General features: G+C 37.8%; 1 protein-coding gene across 1 annotated transcript in view; it reads right to left on the bottom strand.

The window, feature by feature from the left end:
- Positions 1-27,185, bottom strand: part of drosha (ribonuclease 3 drosha) — a 295,969-nt gene that overhangs the window by 198,792 nt on the left and 69,992 nt on the right. Inside the window, exons 6-9 of the mRNA XM_067146934.2 lie at positions 25,609-25,776; positions 25,336-25,525; positions 15,817-15,933; positions 15,592-15,735 (exon numbers count right to left, since the gene is read on the bottom strand). Of these exons, the coding sequence (XP_067003035.1) occupies positions 15,592-15,735; positions 15,817-15,933; positions 25,336-25,525; positions 25,609-25,776 (619 nt within the window). The remainder of the gene's footprint in view (positions 1-15,591; positions 15,736-15,816; positions 15,934-25,335; positions 25,526-25,608; positions 25,777-27,185) is intronic.

Genomic DNA, 27,185 nt, shown 5'->3' with positions numbered 1-27,185 from the left:
ACAAGTGAGACAGATTATAATTGTGGTGATCTTTCACCGTCACCTTAATAATTCTGAGAGAGAGTACTGAACTTACCCAAGCTGCTAATCGTTCGTTACCTTCGTCTCTATTTGGACTGAAGCCAGTTCCCTTGGTCTGGTCATAGTAGCTATGTGGGGGAGATGAGGGCAAGGCAATGAGTGTGCTCAATGGAGAGGCGAGGCGAAGTGGAGGAGTGAAGGGAATACTGTATACATTAACTCTGTATAATGGAGATGCAAGGGTAAATTTAGTTTTGTCATCTTATAAGTTATAAGGGTTGGGTATCAAGCCACTGACGATAAGAAATTCAGTGTTAACTGTGGAAAAAGCATCCCCTGGATTGAAAATCTGAATATACAATTTTTACATCAAACAAGGCAACTACTACAATTACTCTGTGAATTCTATCTATAACTACCAAACATACTGGGCTTTTATGAAGTTCGTTTGACTGGCAGGAGCCAAATAATCAGTGAATCCCTCAGTAATTTCCACATACTGCCTTCCCTTCGTATGTATTGGATAAATTATGCCCACTGTCCAATCCTGGGCATTTCCTCCTTCAGTCAAACCTCCTTTATCAATAAATTCATGAACAGCCTTCTCTATTCCCTCTCCCCCTTATCACAAAAACCCAGACTCCATTCCATCTTCACCTGGGGCTTTATTATTTTTTAATGCTTTAATTGCAATCTTGACCACTTCTTAACCTGGCTGCTCAACCGACTCCTCATTCAATTCTCTTTCTTCCGTGTCATCATTGATGGTTTCCTCTGCTCTATCATCCTCATTATTTCCATTGAGTAACAAGTAAAAATACTCCTGCCATCTTTTCAGCACTTTGTTTTTGTCACCAATGAGGTTTCCATCCTTGTCCTTAAAGAAAGAAAGAAAACCGTTCTTGGATGAAATCCTCTCTTAAGGTCTTTCGTTCTTTGAATACCTCATTTCTATCCTTCATTTTATCTGGTTCTTCAATTCTCTTTCCCTCCGAAGCTCTTTTTTTTAGTCTACATATCTTATCTGCTCTCCTCCACTTCGCCCTGTACTCTCTTCCACTGTTTGCCTTCCCCTCCTCTGAAGTATTCTTTTCCTAGCTTCATTCCTCTCTTGAATTAGTGTTAAGCATTCTTTATCAAACCATTCTGCTTTCTCTAAATGTTCCTTCCTTCCCACAGCATCATCTGAAATTTCACAGATAGCTGTTCTCTGTATCCCCCACTTACTTTCCAATTCTCCTTTCTCCTATAACGGCTTTTTTATTTCCATAGGTCCTGCTACTTTCTTGCATTTCTCTTGCAATTCCTCATTTTTCAGGCACTCAACATTGTGCTTTGCCTTTCTTCTTACTTTTTCAGTTATTGCCAAGTCTTTTTTGTTTGTACTTGATTCGAACAAGATAGTGGTCTGAATCAGCATAAGCAACTCTACAGCTTCTGAAATCCACAATGTCTGATGCAAGTCGCCTATCTATAATAATATGGTCTATTTGGTTTCTTGTCACTCCATCTAGTGATATCCATGTCTCCTTCCTTATGCTTTTCCGAGGATACCCAGTACTTTTGATGATCATCTGTTTTCCACTTGCAAAGTCAATCAGTCTCAATCGATTATCATTACCGACTTTGTGCAGGCTTTCTCTCCCTACTGTGTGTTTATACACCTCTTCTCTTCCAATCTTTGCATTTAGTAATAATAATGTTATTTGTTTTATGTCCCATTAAATTCTTTGACGGTTTTCGGAGACGCCGAGGTGCCGGAATTTAGTCCCGCAGGAGTTCTTTTACGTGCCAGTAAATCTACCAACACGAGGCTGACATATTTGAGCACCTTCAAATAGCACCGGACTGAGCCAGGATCGAACCTATCAAGTTGGGGTCAGAAGGCCAGCGCCTCAACCATCTGAGCCACTCAGCCCGGCCTTTGATTTAGATCTCAAAGGATCATTTTCACGCCATGTCCTTGAACGCTGTTGATTTCTTCCTCCAGTTTGGTGTAAAATGCATCATCCTCTTCATCTTCTGCCTCCTCTATAGAGGCATACACACAGAACACTGTAACATTGAAGAATTTTGCCCGAAGTCTCAAAGAGCACATCCCATCACTGATTGCAGTAAAGTTAATCATGCTTTGCTTTACAGACTTTTGTATGAGAAATCCTGCGCCGTTTCTGCCTTCTTCTCCTCCACTGTACATCAGGATATGTTGCCCCGACACTATCATCCCCTGCTCCTTCCATCTTAGTTCCTGCAATGTTGCTATCTTCACTCCATACTTATCCAATTCATTCGTAAATTCCTTCAACTTACCAGGTTTCTTCAATGTCCTCACATTCCAAGTTGTTAAGACAATAACAGTTTTCCTTCTCTTTAGCTTTTCTTTTCACCAAGACGTCACTAAGTTATCAGATTTTACTTTAGTCAATCTTAAGGTACCAGTAACAATTTTCTTTTTACGAGATAAGGGTGATAATCCTACGTCCAACCCCCAACCTTGCGGATCAAGGTATAACTCTTAGTCTGGATCACCACTTTAGACCTGTCTGGCTTGGGTGACCCCACCAGGAGCATATGCTCCTGCTGGCATAGCTCTAAGGATCATTTAAACATGCAAGCCACCGAAACACCCGGCAAAATGTATTTTGGCTTCATTAAGGTGCTGATACCTTCAGGAGGACTTCTGGATATAATGTAAACTGTATACGGATGTATTCTAAACTATTCTTTAACCAGTTTGTGATTGTATTCTGAATCTTACTGGCTACCTTCGTTGGAAGGCAGCATTTCTAAGTTTAAAAGTAAAGAAGACAATAAATGGTGAACACATGACTTTAAGGCCTACATATGTAGTAAATATAGTCAGTTTTAGTTACTCTTATATCGCGTCATTCATTTCATTTCATTAACTCCTCTGATGAGGTTGACATCAGGAAGGGCATCCGGTCATAAAAACACGCTACGAAAATCTGTCTCACTTCATACTTGACCCCGTAGAGAAAAGGGATAAGGGTTGGACATACAGTTTTATTTGCTGTATTATGCAGTATTAATACAAAATAAGTTAATGGCAGTCATTTGTCTCTGTCAGTTGAGCAGTAGGCCTACCACACACTAAACCTGAACACTGCTTTCATTTGAATTATCATCATCTTGTACCACCAACTTCCCTACTACCGGTGTCGTCGTCATTCCAAACGATGTCATGTTCACTGCCATCAAGCGCATTCGAGATCCCATCTTTCTGAACTTTAAAAATAGTTTTGTTTCCGACTATAAAGTCCAAACAGTGAGAATATTTTCACACGTGATTACTGGAGATTGTCTCTGATATTCCCAGTTGGTGTATGTGTAACAGAGGCCACTCTGTTAAGAGTTGTACCTCCGAATGTAATACATAGTGACTGGAAGCATTTTTTGGATAACTGCAGCTGTTAAAAGTCAGATCTTTATTTTTAAATATCTTATTTCATGCTTTTTCTCTACATTTTTCACATCAGGATTTACCTAAATAGCTGTAATTGAGATAAGAGAAATCGCAATGTTTTGTTTAGGTATGCTATCAATAGGGCCCGGATTCATATGCACGAAAATATGCACTAAAAATAAAACAAAATACACTTATCAAACACATTATTTAACTTTAACTAAGTCTGAAATTGACAAACATGTTTCATTCTTTGAAAAATGATGCATGGCAGTAAGTTTTCAACAGTTTTTCAATATTATCAGGGGTCAATGACTATCTGTTGTCGGACATAATTAATTTATACGCTGAAAATGATCGTTCTATGTCCACGGACATAACTGGGCAACACTTGAACACTGGCACTGACTGCTTGGAACATTCTTCTGGCAAAGACTGCCTGATTCCACTTAAGTAGTTGCTTATGGATTGAATCTCCTTCAATCCTGTGTTTGAGTCCAACACCGCACTGAGTTACCTTTCTTAACTTTTTCTCCCGTGTCACATGGACACCATTTATAGAACCGATGGTGCTTTGAATTAACTGAAGGGATCTGTGTAAGAGTGCACCAGGAGTTTCTAGGACCTTAATCGCCTTCGAAATTGACGAATAATTCACATTGATGAAACTGACATATTTATATACAGTTTCAGATTCAAATGTGCACTTTGCTTCACAAATACAAGCAGTATGACTATCATCGAGACTTTTACTACATCTTTCACTTGATTGAAGTTCTCCTAGTAGAATGATACTGTGGATAACCTTGTGAGAACAGGTTTCGGGGGAAGAGAAACCTGAGGCAGATGAGTTTTATACAACTGTACACAAGCCGGTGCTTTTAGGAACAGTTTTTTCTCACTTGAAATTACTTTGTTGACAGATGGAAAGAGGGTACGTATTTCTTCTGCAATATAATGCAATCCATGTGCCAAACATGTGACATGGATGAGATTTGAATAAATACTCGAAGAGACTGACCAGCTTTCAACGTGTACGAAGCTTCGTCTGTGACTAAAACGCGCACTTTGTAACAATCACTCTCTGATGCCAAAGGAGTCGCAGGGAATCGTTAACAAATCTTGGAACTGTAGCGTGGTTGTTATTTCTAACACTTTGTACGAAAGTAAATGAGGGTTGCCGGGTTCTTTCGGACATAATTTACCCACTGTGAAGTTCACAATGTATCGACCACACGAACTGGTTGTTTCATCTACCGATATCCAGACACGGTTCCCTCCTACGTCAGATCGTATCGAATCAGCAACAGAAGCGTGCAGTAAAAGTAAAAAAATAGTTCTTCCTAAGGATAGGTTAGGCCTTTACTGGCAAGATGTAGTGTTTACAGCGCACCGTGTCTTCTGGTATGGGCTAGAATAAAATTGTTACTTTCATTGACCTGTCTCAGTCTTATACTTGGCTCTGACACTATGAAAGTGGCTCAGGTATGAGTGACGCTAGTAATGCCATTCCTTATGCAGCCAGTCTCTGCTATGAATGGTGTGAAAATGTTGCTCATGGAATCGGTTGGTGCACGCATTTCAGTGGGCTTGGCAGACTGATGTGCAATAGCAACTTCTGGCTCAGTGAGGAAAGCAACAGGAAACTACCTCGCTCCTCATTTCCCTAGTACGCCTCTTCAGTGACACCTAGGCCATCTATGACAGCTAATGGTGAACCTGTTTAGGATCCAGCCAGCCTTCGGGCTGAATACCCAACATACATACAAGGGTAGGTTCATCTGGTATGCTTTGATTAGCACAATACGTTTCAAGAAACGAGCGCAGATGTGGATTATGCAATTTATGTAGCGGAATGTTGCTGCATACAAAAGCTTTACAAATATCAGCGGAAAATGTACTAACTTCACACAGTGTTTTTACGTCGGTTAAAAGTAGCTGTTGCATATTCTTACTCTGTTCTTTTAATATGAAATGTGAAGTTGTTTTCGAATGCTGTTCAATTTGAAATTTTTATTGCATTTTACACTCTTGTCAGACACTGGACGGTACACTACACTGTTTAATTAAAAAAGGCCTAGAGCTCTTATCTTTAGGCATTTTTACAGTTTAATCTGGTAAAACACTCCAACAGACGAACAGTAAGTTAACAGAGGAACGCATTTGTTTAAGTAAATCTTGGGAGGCTACTGTGAGGAGAAAGCAGTGTCAGAAAGAAGGAAATAGCTGTTGTTGTGAAATGGGTCATTATCCATCTACCTGGTTGTATTACAACACTGAAAGCCTTTTCTTTGATCAGGGAAGGCTTCTCGTGTTGCCAAGGGAACATATAGAGTTCATTAGATATTTAATTTCATTCACAAATCTTAGATAATCGATCATACATAAGAGAAAAATATGTCTGTATATGCACTAACGTTCAAATTATGCACAAACGTTCAAAATATGCATTTGCATATGCATTTTTAAAATATCCGGGCTCTAGCTATCAAGTACTTGAATAGTGCCAGAAGTTCCACAACGAAAAAATATAAAAATAAATAAGAGGAAAGCTCGCCACATTTATGGATATCTAAAGGTGTGGAGGTAATGTGTTTTATTATCATAATGTGTAACTTAATTTCAAATGTTTGCTGTGTCTATTTTTTTTATTAACACATAGTTTTTGTTTGGCATCTCCAAAAAATCGTAAGAGTAGTTAGTGTGATGTAAAACCAATAAAATTATTATTTGTTAGGTACGTTTATGAGTAAAACAATAACTAAGATTGGATTGTATTCATCATGATAAAACCTACTTCTCTCCAAAAATTACCTATATTGGCCTGAGTTACGAGATATTAAACAATCACTTTGGTAATAATCTCGCCTGTTATATTAATAGCAAAAAATGTGAATATTTATTAACTAAAGTAAACTCGTGTCCTCATCCCGAGGTGGTAAATACTTTTTAGGCACACCCCCATTGAGGTGAGCTGCATGTATCATTTTAATGCATATGAGACTTTCTGCCATTCTTAAATCTATGGCAGCATTGGGAATCGAACTTGGGCCCCCGAGAATGACAACTAATTGTGCTAACCGTTAAGCTGGCGGACATTCTGATACTTGCCAACTTTCAAAAAGAGAAATCCAAAAGATCTTAAAAACATATTAGATGTAACGCTTTTCAGGCGTTTGCTCTATTCACCAGCGTTTCGTCTTAGGTCTGACATTAGACTCTTCAGAGTGGGATTTGTCAGACCCTACCCACTGACGCTGGGTGTATGCAGGTGAACTTATCAGAAGCCTATATATGAGGCACAGTCTGATAACTGCATACGGGAGATAAATCTCCACAATGAAATTATTACCCGTCTAGCAATTCCGAATGGAAAATTCTAAATTCCCATGGAGGGAATTAGATATTATTCACCAATAGAGCGTGTTAAAAACATATTAGATGTAAGGCTTTTCAAGCGTTTGCTCTATTCACCAGCGTTTAAGCTAGTAGTTGATGCACACTGAGCATTAACAAGCACATCATCTTTAAAGAAACCAGATAGTGGATACCACTGCTCTAACAGCCTCTGCAGACACCTTCCTAACGATAGCCATCTTGTGCAAACATGTTTCAGTATCTTTTCAGTTTCCTTGTTGTGAAGCTCTTGGAATTTCTTAAGGTGTTCCTTCCTCTTACAACTCTTTTCTAAATAATAGAAGATGTTGACTAATAGTTCATCAACCTTAACAGGCAAACTGCTTGCACCTTTCTCAGCAGCCAAGTTAATCAAATGGCAGGAGCAACCCAGTACAAAGACAGATGACTGTGCTTCCCTTAGAACAGCAGCAACTCCATTTTTCTTTCCAATCATGACTAAAGCATTGTCGGAAAAGAACGGTACAGAATTTTGAATTGGTATTTTGTAACATACTAACTGTGAAATTACCAAATTACCAATATTACATCCCGTTGAATCACCCACCAAGGCTGGGACAGACAACGTTGAGCTAACTATCTTTTCCTGCTTTGCCACAAAACAGGTAATGACAATAGGGTAGAACTTAGCATTACTATTATTGCTCCCATCCGTAGCTAAAGAAAATGGTCTACGTTGCATGTAACCAACAAGTTCAATTCTTGAATCCGTAGCCATTTCTTTCAAAATGTATGTGGTTTTCATATGACCACAGCCATATTCTTTTGCAATTTCTGAACCTGGAAACATTTTCCTAAACAGAGCAGCAGCATGATCGGCAGCAGCTAACGGGATATTATGTTCAATTAAAAATGAAGTGAACGAGCATTCCACTCTTACTATATCAAGGTTGGATCCAGAAGAGGCAAAAAAAAAAAAAAATTTCTAACTGTCATTCTTCAATTTTGTACTGGAGACGTGTTTAACAGATTTAATGTGATTTACTAATTCTGTTCTTTCTTCGTGAGAAACGTTTATAATACACGAGCACATGGAACAGAATGCGAATGTTCTGCCTTTCCGTGATCGTATAAAACAAGGAAATTCAACAGAACATGCCTCCCTAAAAGATAGATAATATCGTTTCTCAGTTGAACTCATTACGAACACCACTAAAAATACTAAATCGCTTACAAATTCGTTACACAATTCCACGAGTTTCAGAACTACTGCCGATGTTACTCACACCTACACACAAACGAAGCCTTTCAGCTGCTACGAAGCACGACGCAGTTACTAAAGTTGTTATATATAAATTCACAGCCTGCTACTTTTCAGATTTCTTTTCTTCAAAACACAGCCTGCTACCGTAGAACCTCGATAACTGGAAATTGGTGGATTCAAAATCACACCTACTTCAAAGAAGCCCTCGTTCCCAGAAACATGAGATATGGTTTTACATGTTATTTAAATTGTTTAATTCAAAATACGGATAATTCGTAATTTGAAGAAAAATGTCGGTCCCATTACCGAAATTGAGATTTTTACTTGAAAACTACTTTTAAGTTAAAAAAAGGTAGTACTTTACAAAGTAATTTAAATTCAAAATGTATCCGTGCCATGATAGAGCGCATCTTCCGAAACATACAGGGTTAGCTCACTGCATTTGCACTCACTTCGGTGTGTCTAGAGTGTGCTTCATATTTGCTAAGTTCATGTGAAATCATAAGTCTTTTGTATTCAGCATTTTAAGGAACACTATAATATCACATAGCAAACAGTGTGTGGAGAAGCAGAATCCGCAAACACTGGCGATGCCGACAGTTGGAGAAAAAGAACGGCTCATATAATCAATTCGTACGTACTGGACAATATTGTCATTGTCGATAAAAATGTATCATTTTTTTAATGCCGAGCCCAAACGGAATTAAAGGTTTTAAACGAAAGAAGAGCCAGCCGGGAAACTGTACAAGGGTGGGGGGTCATTGTACTGTGTTGAAACTTGTAATGAACATGGAAGCAAGAGACTTCCTCCGATTGTCATAGGAAAGTTTGAAAAGCCACGATGTTTTAAGGGCGTCGGGCACTCTCTGTGCAAGTACAAGGCATCTAAAAAATGCACACACTAAAGTAATAGCATTTGCACAGGGGAGCCAGCAATATTTGTCTTAGTCTTTGAATCGTGTGGGTTTTTTTTTTTGTTGCGTAAGGTTATGTTTGCCAGTGATTTATCCAAGTGCATTATTTGAACAGGACTTATGTCAATCCGCTTTGTTGGATACATTTCTGAAATAGTACTCTCCATGGCACTTGAAAGGTTTAAACTGTGAATCAAAGCGATTGCGTGCATTAATGGGTCTTAGAATACTTTGTGATGCGACAAGGGCATTTCGAGAGAGGTGCCGTGGCGGGAAATCTAAGAATGTTGTAATGCAGACGGAAGCGAGAGACTTTCTCCCCTCATCACAGGAAAGTTTGATAAGCCAGGATATTTGAACCCTTTCCTACATAGTGGTTTCATTTAATAACCACCTTAATATTACTTTATTCCGCTGTCTACACAGAGGTTTCATTTGAAACCACGCTAGTAATGCTTAACTAGTGGTGCCATCTTGTGTCTAAAATAGAAAACACTTGAGCAGAGGTTCAAATACTATCTAAAACAATTGACTGTAGCGAGACATAATTCCACGTGGTGTAACTTACCGTTTGTGTCGTATTTTTATTGATACTGAACCTGTATGTTGTAAGTTATGTATGAGATATATGTTTGTTCGTTCGTAATCTGTTTACCCTCCAGGGTCGGTTTTCCCCTCAGACTCGGTAAGGGATCCCACCTCTACCGCCTCAAGGGCAGTGTCCTGGAGCTTCAGACTGTGGGTCGGGGATACAACTGGGGAGGATGACCAGTACCTCGCCCAGGTGTCCTCACCTGCTATGCTGAACAGGGGCCTTGATGGGGGATGGAAAGATTGGAAGGGATAGACAAGGAAGAGGGAAGGAAGTGACCGTGGCCTTAAGTTAGGTACCATCCTGGCATTTGCCTGGAGGAGAAGTGGGAAACCATGGAAAACCACTTCCAAGATGGTTGAGGTGGGAATCAAACCCAACTCTACTCAGTTGACATCCCGAGGCTGAGTGGACCCCATTCCAGCCCTCGTACCACTTTTCAAATTTCGTGGCAGAGCTGGGAATCGAACCCGGGCCTCCGGAGGTGGCAGCTAATCACACTAACCACTACACCACAGAGGCGAACTGAGGTATACAGTATGTATTATACAAAATTACCGACATACATAATGTAATATATACATGTATGTATATATAATTATATAAGAATAAAATTAGCATCTTACGGTATGTTTATATATTGTGGTTTCACATGAAACCACTGAGGAGTAAATGCGCTTCTGATACATAACCTCTCTTTGTTGTTCATCACAATGTTTAGTTTGTGGGTTTGGTAGTGCAGATAAAATATGTGGAAGAACAAGCAGAAGAGTTAGAGAGAAAAGAACATCTTGTGGAATGATAAAGTGAAAGAAGCCATAATGAAAATAAAGCCAAAAAAAGTTCTTGATGTGGCTAAGTCTGACAGAAGAAGTGACAGCGAACGAACAGACAACAATAAATTGGAAGAGATGGCAAAAGAATATAGATACAGGAAGTTGGAAGTCAAGAGAATTGTACGGGAAGAATAAGAGAAAAGTTGGAAAGAGTGTACAACGAAACTGGAAGAAGACACTAAAGGGAATATGAAAACGATATATGGAATAGCAAAAAGTAAAAGATCAGATAAAGAAGCAAGTACAGCTCTGAAGACAGCAGATGGGAATATAGTTCGCAATATGAAAGATATCACGGATACAATGGGACAGTATTTTGACAAGCTCCTAAATGGCCCTGATGAGATCTCAGTTGAGGATGTAGGACAGAAAACAATAGAGGATGATATCCCCATGGACAGAAGTAGAACAAGCTCTCCATAGGATGAGAAGTGGTAAGTCAGCAGGAGAAGTTACAGCTGACATAGCCTATCTTAGAAGAGGAACAACATGGCTTTAGAGCTGGAAGAAGCACAACAAATCTGATATTTGCTTTGAGGATATTGGCAGAGAAACATTGGGAAAGGGGAAAAGACCTAATTATTGTGTTTATGAACCTTGAAAAGGCGTATGATAATGTTCCTAGATCAACTATTTGGCAAAGTCTTAGAAACTTTGTGTACCGGAGTACCTTATTAGGAAGATCCAAATGCTATATACTAATTGCAAAAGCTGTGTCAGTATTGGAGATTGGCACTCTGAATGGTTCAATACAACCAAAGGAGTACAACATGGAAGTGCCTTATCACCTCTTCTATTCATATCAGTTATGGATACCATTTTAAAGGAACTAAAAGGAAAAGGTAATAAAGATCTTCAGGCTCTGGTGTTTGCAGATGATGTGGCAACATGGGATGAAACAGAGGAGGGAGTGCAAAATAATCTGAATGCATGATGTAAGAAGTTTGATGATTATGGAATGAAACTGAACCCAACAAAAACAGTAGCATTGAAAATCAGCAGACATAATACAGAATGCAACATAAAAATACAGGACCACCAAGTTGAAGTAGTACACCAATTAAGTTATTTAGGAAGCGTAATGGCTAGTAATAATAGAGCTGAGATAGAAATAACAGAGTAACTAAAGGCTCTGACTTTTACAGTATTGTTAGACACTTACTATGGGATGAGAAGGTCCCACAAAGAATAAAAATGACCCTGTACAAGTCGTATTTCATTCCCATCCTTACATATTCTCTGGAAACCTGCACACTAACATCAAAAGATTGTAGTAGGATTCAAGCCTGTGAAATGAAATTTCTTAGAACTGCCCTCCGAAAGACACGACTTGATCATGTGAAAAATGATGAGATCCAATCTAACCTAGATCTAAATGAATTGATGGAGGAAAGAGGTCATCTAGACTTAAATGGTTTGGGCATGTTAACCGAATGAATAGCACAAGGTTACTATGTGCTTGTTTGGAAAAGAGAATAACAGGTAGAAGACCAGCTGGAAGACCAAGAATATGATGGATGGATCAACTGAGGGAAGACGTGGAGAGAAGAGGATGGAATTGGGAATCTGTCATGGACAACAAAATCTTTTTGAATAGGCAACTTTGGAAGACACTAATTTTCAAACACCCTACCCGGCTCGCTGGAAGGGCAAACTCAAGATGATGATGACTGTGGTGTGTGAAGCAAACAGAGACGAAGTACAAGGGCAACTTGACAAGTTGAGCGAGATTATTGAAAATTACGGAATGAAAATCTGCATGGAACAGAGTAAGATAATAGTGCTGACTAGAAGAGAAAGGGAATTATATAAATAAAGGGACACCACCTTGAAATTGTGGAGAACTTCAAGTACAGTAGAAGTCCGTTATAGCGAGAATTCATAACAACGAAAAATTTACTCGCTATAGCGGATTGTCGTTATACCCGATTTTTGTATAAAAGTCGGAAAAAAACCATGCACATGAAAATTCGGTATGAAACGGCAATCAGTTTGTTCAAAACTTGCTTTTCCGCAGATGATACCCACTACGGCTTACTTGTTATTTTTCAAAATCCGATACTACGTGAAAGTGTACGTTTAATTTCATTCTGAAAAAATATAGTACCGTATTTCTACGAATCCAAGATGAACACCGCTTTTTCCTTCAAAAAATTTAAATCAGGCTCAAAAAGTATTTTGTAAAATCATATGAATGCCTTTGTTGTACTGTAGGCCTACGCATTTCACACTATTTTTAGACGCCAAACATTGGCTTTCGTCATGCCGTAATTTTTTTCGCGGCTGCACAATTATTCTTTATTTCTGCGGGTTTAACGACCACTAACTTATAACTGGCATAATAATACCGAAGAGAACCCGTTGAAAATTTGCCAACAATACCTATTCCATGCGGCTCTACAATACGACGATCCATCAGGAAATTATTCTTGCTGTCTATAAAACTGTTACTTTCACTCAGCGTCAGATACTGTATAACCGGCTACCGCTACACGCACGTCTCGCTTGCCGCCTAGCGATGTATAGGCCTAATCGCAGACATTGAAAGTCAACGAATGAGTTTACTGCGCCATGGTATGGCCATTCCGCCCCTGCGATTTTTATGCACAAACCTCACAATTTCATCTTCGCGACTTCTTTAAAGCGTCCTTGTTGCGGACCACTGAATGCATTTTTTGTACAGTACGCATTTTTTTAGCTCTTTGTCTTCACGCTAACGCCAAATATTGGCTTTAGTTAGGCCTATGCCGTATTTTCTTGCGGCTGCACAATTCCTTTACATTTCCAAGTGTTTAATAACCATTAACTTAAAATTGGTATAATAATATCGACGAGAACCCGTTGAAAATTTGCCGACAATACCTTTTCCACGTATCTTTACAATACGACTATCCATTACAAAAATATTCCTGCTGTCTATAAAACTTAAGAATTCAAAGACTCGCATGTTTTGATGCCATTCTGCAGATTTGAGAAACATTTTTGTAGAGGCTAATAGAACATCATTCTCTCTTCACTATTTCCCGAGAACCAGTGACGTTACACACAGGCACTGTACAACCGGTTGTCGCGGCTAGCGATGTATAATAAAGAGGTAGTCGTTTATTGTCAACGACTTTTGCGTGTGGGTGCGCATGCAGGGGTGAAAAGAAGCAGCGTAGTTACCACGGTAGTTGCCAGGGGTATCCATTAACTTACTCTCAGGCCGCGAATGCAAGACAACCCTTGAGTTTTCGCATGAGATTCTGAGAGAAAAAAACGTCGTCTTGAATTCGGAAAAATATGGTATCACTCCAGAGGTTTCTGTGGCAAACACTTCAGTTTTCTTCTTCAAACGGCGTCACCTAACCTAACCATATATGTATCATGAAAACATATTTGAAACACATGTAGAGAAATGATAACCTCCTCGCTAAAAATTTACATGCAAATAGCCTTTCTGAAATTTAACTAGACACAGGAAGATATGAACTATCCTCTGAAATCAGTGACGTACTCTGCCATATCTTGAGGTGCATCACATTCTTACTTAATTTCCGTATGTAACATTAAAATTAAGTGATCGTTTACCTCAGTCTTTATTTTTAACGAGTTAACAACTGCTATCGGCCACGTTATTTACGCATTTATTACGAAAACGTGTTATCCTCTTTCATTTACACATTTTTTTTTTAGAGAATAGCAGTCGACGGGCATTACTAATCTACTCCAACATCGCCTATGAATGCCAACGAGAGAGCTCGTAAATGCACATAGTGAGAAAACTATACCGTACCAAAGATGACCGATCGCATTTTGTAGCAAACGTTTCAGTTTTCTTATTCAAACAGTGTCACCTATCCTAACTTATCCGTATTATACGTATGATGAAAACACACTTCAAGCGCCAGTAGAGAAATGATAACCTTCTCGCTATAAATGTACATAATAGCTTTCCGTTAATTTATCCAGACGCGAGAAAATATAAGCTAACATCTGAAATCAATTATGCACTCTACCATATCTCGAGGTGTATCACATTCTTACTAAATTGCAGTATTTAGCCTAAAAATTAACCAGTCATTTAGTCAGCCTTTACTTTTAACGAGTTAACAACCGTTATTGGACACGTTATTTACGCATTTATTATGAAATTGTCCTCTTTCATTTCAAATTTTATTTACGGAACAGCAGTCGACGGGTATTACTAATTGACTCCGACATCGCCTTCGAATGTCGACGAGAAAACTCGCTAGTGGACATAGGGAGGAAACGATACCAAAGGCAATTGATTGCATGCAATATAATCGCTGGGGTGCATAAATATCAGGAACAGAAAAATCGCGTGCTTAATCGCTCGTAATAACGAATGCGTCAGTGATAGGTCTCTCGCTGTAACCGAAGGACAGCACACAGTTTAATATAGGAATTTTGAAGGGACAGAAATATATTATCGCTATAATGGAGTTCTCATTATATGCCGTACTTGCTACTGCGGACTTTTACTGTACCTGGGGAAGCAAACCGATACAGGTTGCAGGGACTCAACAGGGAAATGCATTCTACCAGTGTGTGAGAAAGCTGGTGTGTAAGAAGAAAGTACCAATGAAGTGCAAAGAGGTGTTGTATAGGATGTACCACTGCCTAATGCTGATAAGCAGCAGAGACCTGCACACTGACAAAAAGACAGGAGAATAAAATCCAGGTCAATGAAATTAAATTTTGAAGTATGGCAGGAGAGATAAGAAAGGACAGAGTAAGAAATGAGGACGTCAAGAAGGAAATCAGAATGGGAAAAGCTTCACGATGTAATGGAGATGGATGGTTTGGACATGTTAAGAGGATGGAAGAGAGAAGGATGCTGAAGCAGATAATGGAGACATAGACAGAAGGTGAGGAGGGCAAGAGGGAGACCCAGGTGGTTGAGAATGATCAAGAATAGTATAATCAGAAGAAATCTGGATTGGAATACAATTAAGGAGGAACATGGGTGGTTGGATAGAGAAAGAAGAAAAGGTGCCATAAGCATCCTAACCCGGCAGGAGCTGGATGAGGAAAATGGATGATAATGATGATGAAAATGAATGATTTCTCTCTAATAAATAATCTAATCTTAAGGACTGCCTTAATTAGTTACTATCCCTCCAGTATTTTATGCAATATTAGGGAGTTTGAATTTCAAGTGCTTTTAAACTAAGAAATACCTTTTACTTCATCTGCAAAATTCTGCCACTTAAACTGTGGCATCTTCAGTAATTCATCTAGCTTTGTCTCATCAATCAGAGGCTTGTTGCTGTTCAGCAGATATTGCAATACTTCATTCATGGAAAGAATCTCCTTACCATTATCTAGAAAAATAACGAATGTTAGTTGCAAATCTTCTCAATTAAGTACATAATTCTCAATTTTATTTCTTTTTCATTACTTACCAGGCAAATCTCGAACAAATCTTGGCATAAAATGGAATTGAAAACAGCCATCAGCATCATTGTAAGCTTTAAAGTCCAAATCAACCAGTTCCAGGAGTTCTTTAAACAAGTAATTATCTAAAAGGAAGGAAAAAGGTTTACATATTACACATATTCATTTAGTATATTCTATTGTTGTATTTACTCATGGATAAAAGCCACACATGCTTAACAAGCACTTTTCAATAGTGACTGCAAAATGTCAACAAATTTATTATGAAGCTTAATAGTTTGCCGAGCTTCAGACTATTTTGATTTGTCACACAGCACAAAGTACATTATAACTTATTGTTAAGTCTTTTATTTGGCTTTCACAAATAAAGAGGCATATATTTCGGTACCACAAGAATGACCAAAGGGGTTTATTTTCCTTCAGATGAACTGCATTTCCCTATATACAGTTTCATCATGAATAAGATTTACACTTTCTACTTTCTGTCAAACTAGAATAGCTGTACTTGCAATAGCAGCAAGCCACCATTGAAATTTAATTCCTTATACACGGTAAATCCATACTGTCAACATTGTCGTTAGCTGTTACTCGTCTACTACTACTGTTACTACTTAACAAACCACTTCTCACACAGTGCACTTAACGTGTGTACTTCTGGTGACTAAACAAACCAATTCTTACATAGAATATGCGTCCACACAAATTACAATTGATAGACAGTGACAGGCATGGTTGATGAAACATGCGTACTTGCCGTTTGGACTTTTTTATGACTGCAACATTCCTGATCAGCCGTTTGGACTTTTTTATGACTGCAACATTCCTGATCAAACAGTTTGACAGCAGAAGGGATGGATCACCGCCAAATAAGTGATCCCAGATCTGAGAGTTTAAATTAGTCTCTATAATGGTGTGCTTAATTTAGTTTTAACAGCGTATCAAAGGGGCACCGCAAGGCAGACATGCCCAGTCCATTTGAGTCGATGACCAATAATGGAAACTTCCAATATTAATACAGTGAAAACTCTAATTCGAAGTCGGTTAATTCTCATGTGTTATTTCAATCAGTTAATTCGAAATACGGTTAATTCGAAATATGGTTAATGTGTAATTTGAAGTTCTCACCAGGTCCCTAAACTATGTCATTCGAAATCAGTAATCTGGTTGCTGCAGACCAGCTAACAAATGAAGTCGCTGTAGATGACAATTAAGGACAATGAGAGACTGTCTCGTATCCCTCATTGTTGTGTACACGCCAGAATAGTAGGTTGGCCCTACTTCTGTTTTTGAGGAATTTATTCCTTTTATTGCTGCTTCTTTGTTATTTTTTTTCACAGTGTCGAGCCTTTTTATTGTTGTGAGGTACACGAATGGTACGGTTGCGGAGTTATTTTTGCTCAAGTTTCGTAGAGTCTAAATTTGTTTAAAATGGAATTGCAAGCAGACGAAACATCAGAAACGAAGTCTTCTCACATGCCCGCCGGCTAAAGATGTAAGGATGTAATAGATTTTATTTCAATAACTTACAGAAATGCATTTAAAGCAGTGCACCATTGACTCGTATTTCAGAAAAGAATGACATTGTATTTCAGTGTTCGCCTAAAGAGAAAGACGTTGAAATGCGTTGTTGTTGGAACATAATTTCTATGTTGGCTACCATGTTAGAATAACTTTATATTGGCCACCCTGTCATACATAGATTTTTTGCGTTTTCATTTGTTTTTGTATGTTTTGAACATCAAGGTATCGACGATTTTCAAACGTAGTCAAGCAGAATATCGTCTGTGCATTGTATCAGGACGTAAATATGATTGCACATCCTGCTAGTGGCTTTACGTCACACTGACACAGATAGGTCTTATGGCGACGATGGGATAGGAAAGGCCTAGTAGTTGGAAGGGAGCGGCCATGGCCTTAATTAAGGTATAGCCTCAGCATTTGCCTGGTGGGAAAACTGGAAACCACAGAAAAACATCCTCAGGGCTGCTGACAGTGGGATTCAACCCACTATCTCCCGGATGCAAGCTCACAGCCACGCGCCTCTGACCGCATGGCCAACTCATCCGGTAATTGCACATCCTGGATTATAATCAACTTACAATAGTTATGCGAGTAGTTCATACCATAGATAACTGCAAGATTTATTTTTCTCCGTAAATATCGGATGTAAAGCACACAACAGACCAGAAACGATTTGGTAGCACATTTAACCCAATTTCTGGCCTGTCAACCATGTATAACTCGTCAATTTCAAAGTTCTTGCTGCACCCCCTTCCTTATTACTGTATTCTTTTCGTGATTGTAGACAATGCCTGTGAATTGTTTCTAACTGTCTAATGGAATTCGCTACAATTGCACATTCTTTCTGCTGATAGCCGGTGATCGACAATATTTTGTAGCTTCAGTTTATTGTTTTGTATTTACAAAAAAGTAATCAAAATAATGGAGAGGTGTGTTCTAAACATTCAAGAAGTGCAATAGGTGGAAACCTTTTCTGTGTTGTTACTCATATGATATCCTGGCTTGATGAATATAATAATACTTCTGGGCTACAAAATACAATAATTCATGCTTTAAACAGGATACTTCTATGAAATCACATCTACCTACATCACAGGCCAATGACTTGTAGATGAAAATAACAATCAAGAAATCCATGTTAAACAGCAGGAAGCGTGGTGAATATTAGTATGGAGCATACATGACAGGACTTCCTTGATAAATTTCAGCAGATATGCAATAATTGAAAAAGGCTTTACACAATAAAACTTGTTCAACGTAACACAGGAAAGAAATAATATAATACACACTGCAAATTACACGCTAGTTCGACTTTAAAATAATAGTTGCGACCTTTTCAGCTTCCTGCAACAAATCTTGAGAAAATGTTTTGTCATAACAGGGACCAGAACTGGTCTTCAAAATAGAAATAGACTCCAGAGATTCATTGGACATGGATGGTCTGAACTCTTCTATTTTTCTTCACAAGGCTGAAAACACGTTCACATTCTGCATTGCTATGGGGTATGGTGAGAGTAGAAAGCATTACTCTAGCAATTCGGTTATACTGGTACTTAAGAAGTCCATCGGCTCCACAAATTCTTGATATTTATGCCCAACTGGAATCACTTGCGGCATCTTGATTTGCAGCCGAAGTGTCATCTACCTGAAGAGCTCTCAACTGTCCTGAGGATGGTTGCCCAGTTGTACTTCCTCTTAAATCAATAATCACCACCACCATCTGAACTGTCCCTGAAGCTCATTCATCACTTCATCTGTAAGTTCATTCTCTTCCTTGCATAACATGATAGGAAACATTTCCAAGAAGAAACGAATGGAAGAAAACTGTGCATCTTCAATTTTGTCTAACCTAGCAACTTGAGCATGTTTTAACACACCATCCTTGAGTAGAAACTTGTTCATGATGCAGTCACAGGCAGTACAAAAGTAGTTTCTCACTGATGAAAAGAAAAGGGATTTATCTGTATTCTGGAGATCATTCACTATGTTTGAAGTCTGAATATCAATAACTCATCATCACTTAAATCCTTTCTTCCACCATGTGCAATATTAATATCACACCCACATACCGTGCAAAAGGCAAATGTTTCTACCTTTCTTGATTTTAGTATGCAAGGAAAATCAACAGAATATGATTATTTAAATGTCTGGAAGTACTGTTTCTTATTGGATTTATTCATGATAATCTACAATAGAAATATAGCGTATGAAGATGTCCGAGAACAAATGTCTCGATATCTACTGAAACTGATATAAAGAAAGTCTAAAATCTCCACCTTATCAATACATTAGTTTATTTACTCTAAATTAGTAAATTGGTCAATACCGGTTTCAATCCCTCGGGGATCATCTTCAGTTGACACACAAAAAAAGAATTTATAAAAACATCACATATGAAAGGTTACATTTGGTGACTATTTCAATTAAATCAAGTGTTGATGAAAGTTGTGTCATTAAAGTTCTAGTGGGTACATCTTAGTTTTTTTTTTTTTTTTTTTTTTTTTTTGCTAGGGGCTTTACGTCGCACCGACACAGATAGGTCTTATGGCGACGTCTTCGTTTTTTAACGTGCTATTGTATGAGGTATATTGGCTCACTGTGTGTAAGCTTTTTGTACATATAATGGGTTCTAAACTTATTCACATCTGGTATTGATAATATTACATTCAATATGATTGATTCATATGATTAAAACATTAACAAATATCTTACTAAAATGGTAAAAAATATACATCATTTGTTTAAAAAGTACTTGTTGTTAGAGTCTTTTTGATCATACTACACTTGTATTACAAATTGTGGAATAAGAGTTTTCACTTATACACATTAGTGATAATGAGTCCATTATAGAGTCTTAAAATTATTTTGTTGTAGAGGTATATCACAGCTTATTGGTTATTGTGATGTCAATAAGACGTAATTTCACTTTGTATTAATGTTTGGGTTATTCCACTTTTTTTAAAAAGTCCATTGGAGTAAACATAGGAAAAGCTTAATTCAAGGGTTAATTAAAAATATATCCTTCATTACTAAAGATACTAGTATGTAATACCTTATTAAAATGGATCCTTCATTTCTAAAGTATTAATATGTGATACCTCATGTGTTTGTTTTATCATGTATAAAATGGGGTTTACATTTCTAAACAGTAGTACTGTAGGTTGTTACCATCTATAATACATATGTAATATTACGATCTGACATAGCAGCCAACTGAAAATGTATAAAGTATATTCTAATGGAATGGGACCAATTCCTTCTTTTTACTGTTTGTTTTTCACTTTCAACTGGTGGAGTGCATAACATATGCATGTTGTTTTAGATATTTTTAATTAACCCTTTAATTAAGCTTTTCCTATGTTTACTCCAATGGACTTTAAAAAAAAAGTGGAATACCCCAAACATTAATACAAAGTGAAATTACGTCTTATTGACATCACAATAATCAATAAGCTGTGATATACCTCTACAATAAAATACTTTTAAGACTCTATAATGGACTCATTATCACTAATGTGTATGAGTGAAAAATCTTATTCCACAATTTGTAATACAAGTGTAGTATGATCAAAAAGACTCTAACAACAAGTACTTTTTAAACAAATGATGTATATTTTTTGCCATTTTAGTAAGATATTTGTTAATGTTTTAATCATAAGAATCAATCATATTGAATGTAATATTATCAATACCAGATGTAAATAAGTGTAGAACCCATTATATGTACAAAAAGCTTAGACGCAGTGAGCCAATATACCTCATAAAATAGCACGTTAAAAAACTAAGATGTACCGACTAGTACTTTAATGACACAACTTTCAACACTTGATTTAATTAAAATAGTCACCAAATGTAACCTTTCATATGTGATGTTTTTATAAATTCTTTTTTTGTGTGTCAACTGAAGATGATCCCCGAGGGATTGAAACCTGTATTGACCAATTTACTAATTTAGAGTAAATAAACTAATGCATTGATAAGGTGGAGATTTTAGACTTTCTTTATATCAGAGTACCAATCAATACGGAAATGAAGCTGATAGACTATGATCTACTGAAACGTCGAAAGGAACCTGGATCACTGAACGTCACATAAAAATATAACAAACACTCAAGGCAAACACTTCATTAAACCTTTCAAAGCACAAAAAGTCTTAAACCATTAAATGAACACGACACCAACCTCGCGAACAAAGAATATGCACATGGTAAAAAGCATACACACACACACACATGGAACGAATGTAATTCTTCCTCTTCCTCTTCTGCTTTATAATTTAATGGGCTTCACTAATAGTGGTATACCCAGTCAATGGAATGAATGTAATTAATCCAACGAATTCAGGAAACTGCGAAGCATGAAGTGATAACACAAAAACTCGAACACTTTATTAAAATATGTCATAACCTTAAAAGGCCAAAACATTCAAGGAACGCCAACTTCGTGAACAAAGAACAACCCTCATGTGGTCAAAGAATATGGGTTAAATCACAACAAGTGAACGGAGCGGAACAAAGAATTTGCGGAGCAGAGCCTGTCGACACTGCAGATTCACACGGAAGAACTGTTATCCCGACTTTAAATTCAATTCCAATTACGACACAAACATCACATGGTTAAAAATACAATTATATCAAAGAATGAGTTATTGTATATCGTGGACTTGCCTTCGACCCATGCAAACAATCAAATGTTCATAACATGTTGGTGTTAAGTGTTAATCAGAGGAGACCGGCCTTTAGACTTTTATCAAGCCATGTTTCCAGTTCTGCAGAATTAATTTCTGATGCCACTGTGCCCATTCAGAAAGTGCTGCTTTGTGGAAACACTTTCATCGACTGCCAGATTTGAAACTAATTTGCAGGTACTATACGCCGCACTGTTTTACTTCTCAATTGACGTTTGGGTCGATTATGGCTCTGCCTGGTGGTTATGCACTGAAACATGGACATCCAACCAATCCCAAGCTGCCATTCATATTGACTTATATTCGGCAGAGTGCGATCTCGAAACCTAGTTGCAAACTCTAATATTTACATTCACCACATGGTTAACCTATCTCACTCAGCGTGTATGGCATTTGGTAAGGTTTGCGATCTTTTGCATTCATCTTCAGTAATTTGTGTTTTTCATATTGGTCTTTATTTCTCTAGTATAGTACAGTATAGCGAGGTTTACAGTTCAGCATAGCATAAGTTAGTACAAAACAGGTTTAGTAGTTCAGTGTATAAAAATAGCTGGTTTTATTTACGCCCGTGTATTGGTTAGTGTACTTAGTTCATGAGTATTTAGAATGTCTCAGTGTAGTTTGGGAAAGACAAGAGGCAAAAAAGTTACTCTGAGATCAGTGGAGTGTTTCCTTTGTAGGTTATAACCTCCTTCGTGTGTGTGTGTGTGTGTGCGCGCGCGCGCGCACGCGCACGTGCATGAGTGCGCGTATGTGTCTCTCTCTCTCTCTGGATGTTATTAACATGTGTAGTTTTTGTGAATTTGTTTCCAATCCCGATTCATCAGTTTTTCTGAGTACGGCATTACATTTTACGAGGGCTGCTTACTGCAGTTGTATTGCATCAGCTGTTCTTGCGGCAGTAGCACTCTGGCAACAGAGGTAAGGTGATGCTCATTTGTTCTGCAAAACGTCAATTTAAAAGTAAAGCTGTGCGGATGGTGATGATCCTGGTTAGTTAAAACAAATACAGTAGAGATAATATGCGACACTGAGCGAGATATCGAGGGACAGCTACTGGAGCTCACTCTAGCGGATAGACCTGAACAGTACTGATTCTCTCATAAGAGCACGTGTATTTTTGTGTGAAGTTTTTGGTGTTATTTATGCGTTTTTAGTGAGTTGACATAAATAAATAGTAGTGTGTGTCATTCCTTGATATCTCCTCTCAATATGAGGGGAAAGGTATGTGCTGTGTTTGGCTGCAGTAATTACGAAGTAGAGAAAAAATGCGCGGATCATTTTTCAGGTTCCCTCGTGACAAGAACATGTGAGTAATATTGTGTTTGCATATATATTTTTCCAGTGACAGAGATTTTTATAGTACTTCATAATCTTCTGACCTGCTCGACCCATATTTTAACTGACATAAAATTGAATACGCATATTTTATTCTATAGTGCAGCAGTTAACCTTCAATACCGATGTGTTGTTGTAGGTGTGATCTGTGGGTTCTGAAATGTCACAGAAGTGATTTGGATAAGGTGTACACGAAAGAAGGGACGTTACGCTTATATAAGAATTATAAGATCTGTTCAGATCATTTCCAGGCCAGCGACTTTAGAAATTCCCGACAATACAGCCAAGGGTATGTTACATTTTTGCTCTAATTGTACGTAAATATTCCTTAAAGTATCACTATCGACAACATTTTCATACTTTTCTTTCTTTATCCCTCTTCTCAGATTAAAGCCAGGATTTTATAGATTATCTTTCTGTTAGTAGGCTTCATGTTAGGAGGAAAATTGTCCAGCTATTAAATGTTAATTCGCCGGGCTGAGTGGCTCAGACGGTTAAGGCGCTGGCCTTCTGACCCCAACTTGGCAGGTTCGATCCTGGCTCAGTCCGGTGGTATTTGAAGGTACTCAAATACGTCAGCCTCGTGTCGGTAGATTTATTGGCACGTAAAATAACTCCTGCGGGACTAAATTCCGGCACCTCGGCGTCTCCGAAAACCGTTAAAGAGTAGTTAGTGGGACGTAAAACAAAAACATTATTATTATTATTATTATTATTAAATGTTAATTCATTGCATCATGTGGGTAAGGAATGTGCCGGTATTTTTATTGACAAGTGTCTTAATGTGATGATACAATGTTTTTAAATGAGAAAAAAAGACAAATCCAACCGTAAGAGTTCAGGCAGGAATGCTAAAGCTAAAAAAGTAATGCATAAATGAAAGATCAAGCCATTTCACACCAGTCCATTTCACTTCTTGTTTATATGTCTAATTTCAGTCTTTGAATAATAACCTTTTAAATAATTCTTCATTTATCCAGAATTGCTTTAGCAACTTCGAAGTTAATATCTCAATAACACTTTCTTTCTAGACGTAATTTATTTATCCATTTCCGTATATACATTTCCATTGATATTTGAATTTAGCGCAATTTGTTCAGGTCAAGTCACTAGGAGCGCCAGCGTCAAATTGTCTCCCATTTTAGCAAGGCGAAATCCGTAAGTGTTGCGTATTATCTTTACTGTTTTTGGTTAAAACCTTTCTACATCCACTGTTTCAATAATATTTTGGGGTTGTGGGCAAGTTATACCAATCCTATTATAACCTCTTGATAGTTTGCCCTGATGCAGTTACAAAATAGGCCACTCCACTCACATGGGCAAACTCAAATACAATGACCCTTTTTTTTGTCACTCCGTCACACCTCATCTGACAAATACACTATTGATTGGAACCGAAAAACCTGCATTATATTCTACCAGGGGTGACTACCATTTTATCCAACAAGCATTCAATAAAACAAAAAAAATAAAACAATGAAGATGGAGGAAGGTTAATAACGCACAGGGTTCTACAGAACTCATGGGAAACAATAAATTTAGGTTACAAACAGCTTTGAAGGACAGTTTCTCTTCAAATCACAAAATATTACATAAAGATGAATTGAAACAATGTATACCCTTGAATCTCAACCTTAAAACCTCCCAATTCCTTTACAATGTGACAGCCATTTCCCAATACAGACCCATATAAGATAGGTCCATACCTTAAACTAGTACAACACTAACTGCAAATACAGTTCCCACTGAACTAAACATTATTTCTTGAGCTACAACAGCATGCTCTACAAAGTCAGAAACCTGTCTACATTTTTAAAGAGGTTTGGAAATGACACCTAAAAACAGCTTCACAGCAAGTTAAATATTCTAATCACAAGACTAAGTTAAAAGTTATGCTTTAATTCTACTCATAAGAATTATTTATTTATTACTACATATCACAATAAATTGTTAACTTCAGTTAAGAATAAAAGGGTCTTACGGAACAGATCCAGTTCCCAAATAGTGAAATTCTCAGGAAACTTTTCCTCAATGTATAGAATTGTATACTCAATATTGAAGCGAATAACTTTGCATGTTGGTATCTTGTGCAGGGGAAAGTGAGAAAACATAGAGAATCCTTCGAAGATGAATTCATGCTCATCATGATTAATAATTGTTGGAGTTTTTGTCTGAAATCAAAAAAGAATATACATGTTAGAAGAATGATGAAATGGTTAATTAATAGCTGAAAGAAGATACACAAAAAACCTACCAAAAAATTTGTTGGAGGGGAGATGGTGATACGATAGTGATAAAGCCTATCTGCATTATTGGTGTCAGGATTGCATTTTGGGAGATGAGTTTCACCAGCATAAATCCCATGTCGCATTCCATTTCGACGTGCTCGAGCACTGCAACGGCATAGTGGGCCATCATTCATCTGAAAACAAATGTTTTAACTTCAGATGGTTTAACTACATTCCAGTAATTTAATCACAGTAAGAAAAATAACATATTTCATAATGGAAAAAAGAAACTGCATATCCAAATCACATACATATATTTTTAAAAAAATCGTTGGTGGAGGATAAAGAATGACAGTGTCCACTGTTATGTACTGCAGGGTGTTTGTAAGTGAAATGTGGGCAAGAACGAGAAGAAAATGGAGAAAAGGAACAATTGTCCTATCCTAAGTCTGGGTTCTTCCCATACCTGAGCACCTGCTGAAGTCTTACTTCAAAGTTCTCAAGGGCAAGAGGGTAGAAGAATGGAGATAAATGCATACTTGTCAACCTCACAAAACCAAAAATCAGGAGATTTTGATATGAAAATCAGGAAAAATCAGAATCAGGAGATTTTGATATGAAAATCAGGAAAAATCAGGAGATAAAATTGGTCAAAATGGCTTTTTCTGCATGTCTTGTGCAATAAAGGAGTCCTATGGTATATATAATAACACTTATTGTCTCAAAACCATACTGTTGCTATACGAGGCTACAAGGCTAAAAATTACACATATACAGTATATTTCCTCACAGAAAGTATGCGAGTGAGATGATCTGTCTCCATTAAGGCTTCCAAAAATAGTATGAATTCATGCTCAGCATGTGTGAATCAAGTCATGCACCTAGATGCCATTACTTAGCAAATGCATAGATTAGTATATTGGATCATGCGCCCGGCCGATTATGCAAAGCGCAATGCTATTTCTTATCCAGCAATAAATTAAAATTTACAAGAACTGTCTCCAAATGGCTCCTAAAATCTCTAGAAAAGTTATTAGTCACTATTTTTGAAATTCTGTCACTCATCATCATCATCAGTTTTCCACTCCAGTTGCCCGGGTGTGGTTTACGAGCACTCTCCACTTCTGTCTGTCCATGTACTACTCTTCTCTCAAGACGACATCCCAGCTGATTCCTCTTGTTCCTATGTCCTCTTTCACTTGGTCCAGCCACCTCTTCCTAGGTCTTCCTACCGGTCGTTTTCCAGCCACGACTGTGTGTAGCCATTGTTTTGCTGTCCTTCCATCGTCCATTCGTTTGACATGGCCAAACCATTTCAAACGGGCCCTTGTCACTTTTTCATTCAGGGATGGGTACACACCAGCTTGCTCCCTTATTCTTTCATTCCTTATCCTGTCCCTTTTTGTCTTCTGTACCATAGTTCGTAGGAACTACATTTCTGCGGCTTGTAGTTTGCTGTCCACTTGTTGGGTTGTTGTGCAGGTTTCTAGGCCATATGTTATTATGGGGGTGAAGTATGATTGGAATAGAATCTGCTTTGATCTTAAGGGAACTTGTTCGTTCCAGAGGAGGTTCCGAACTTGATGGTAAAACTGAGCTGATT

This window comes from Anabrus simplex, chromosome 5, assembly GCF_040414725.1.
Source record: "Anabrus simplex isolate iqAnaSimp1 chromosome 5, ASM4041472v1, whole genome shotgun sequence".
Lineage (NCBI taxonomy): Eukaryota > Metazoa > Arthropoda > Insecta > Orthoptera > Tettigoniidae > Anabrus > Anabrus simplex.
Note: the sequence above shows the minus strand (reverse complement) of the source record. Positions and strands in the feature narration are given on the sequence as shown.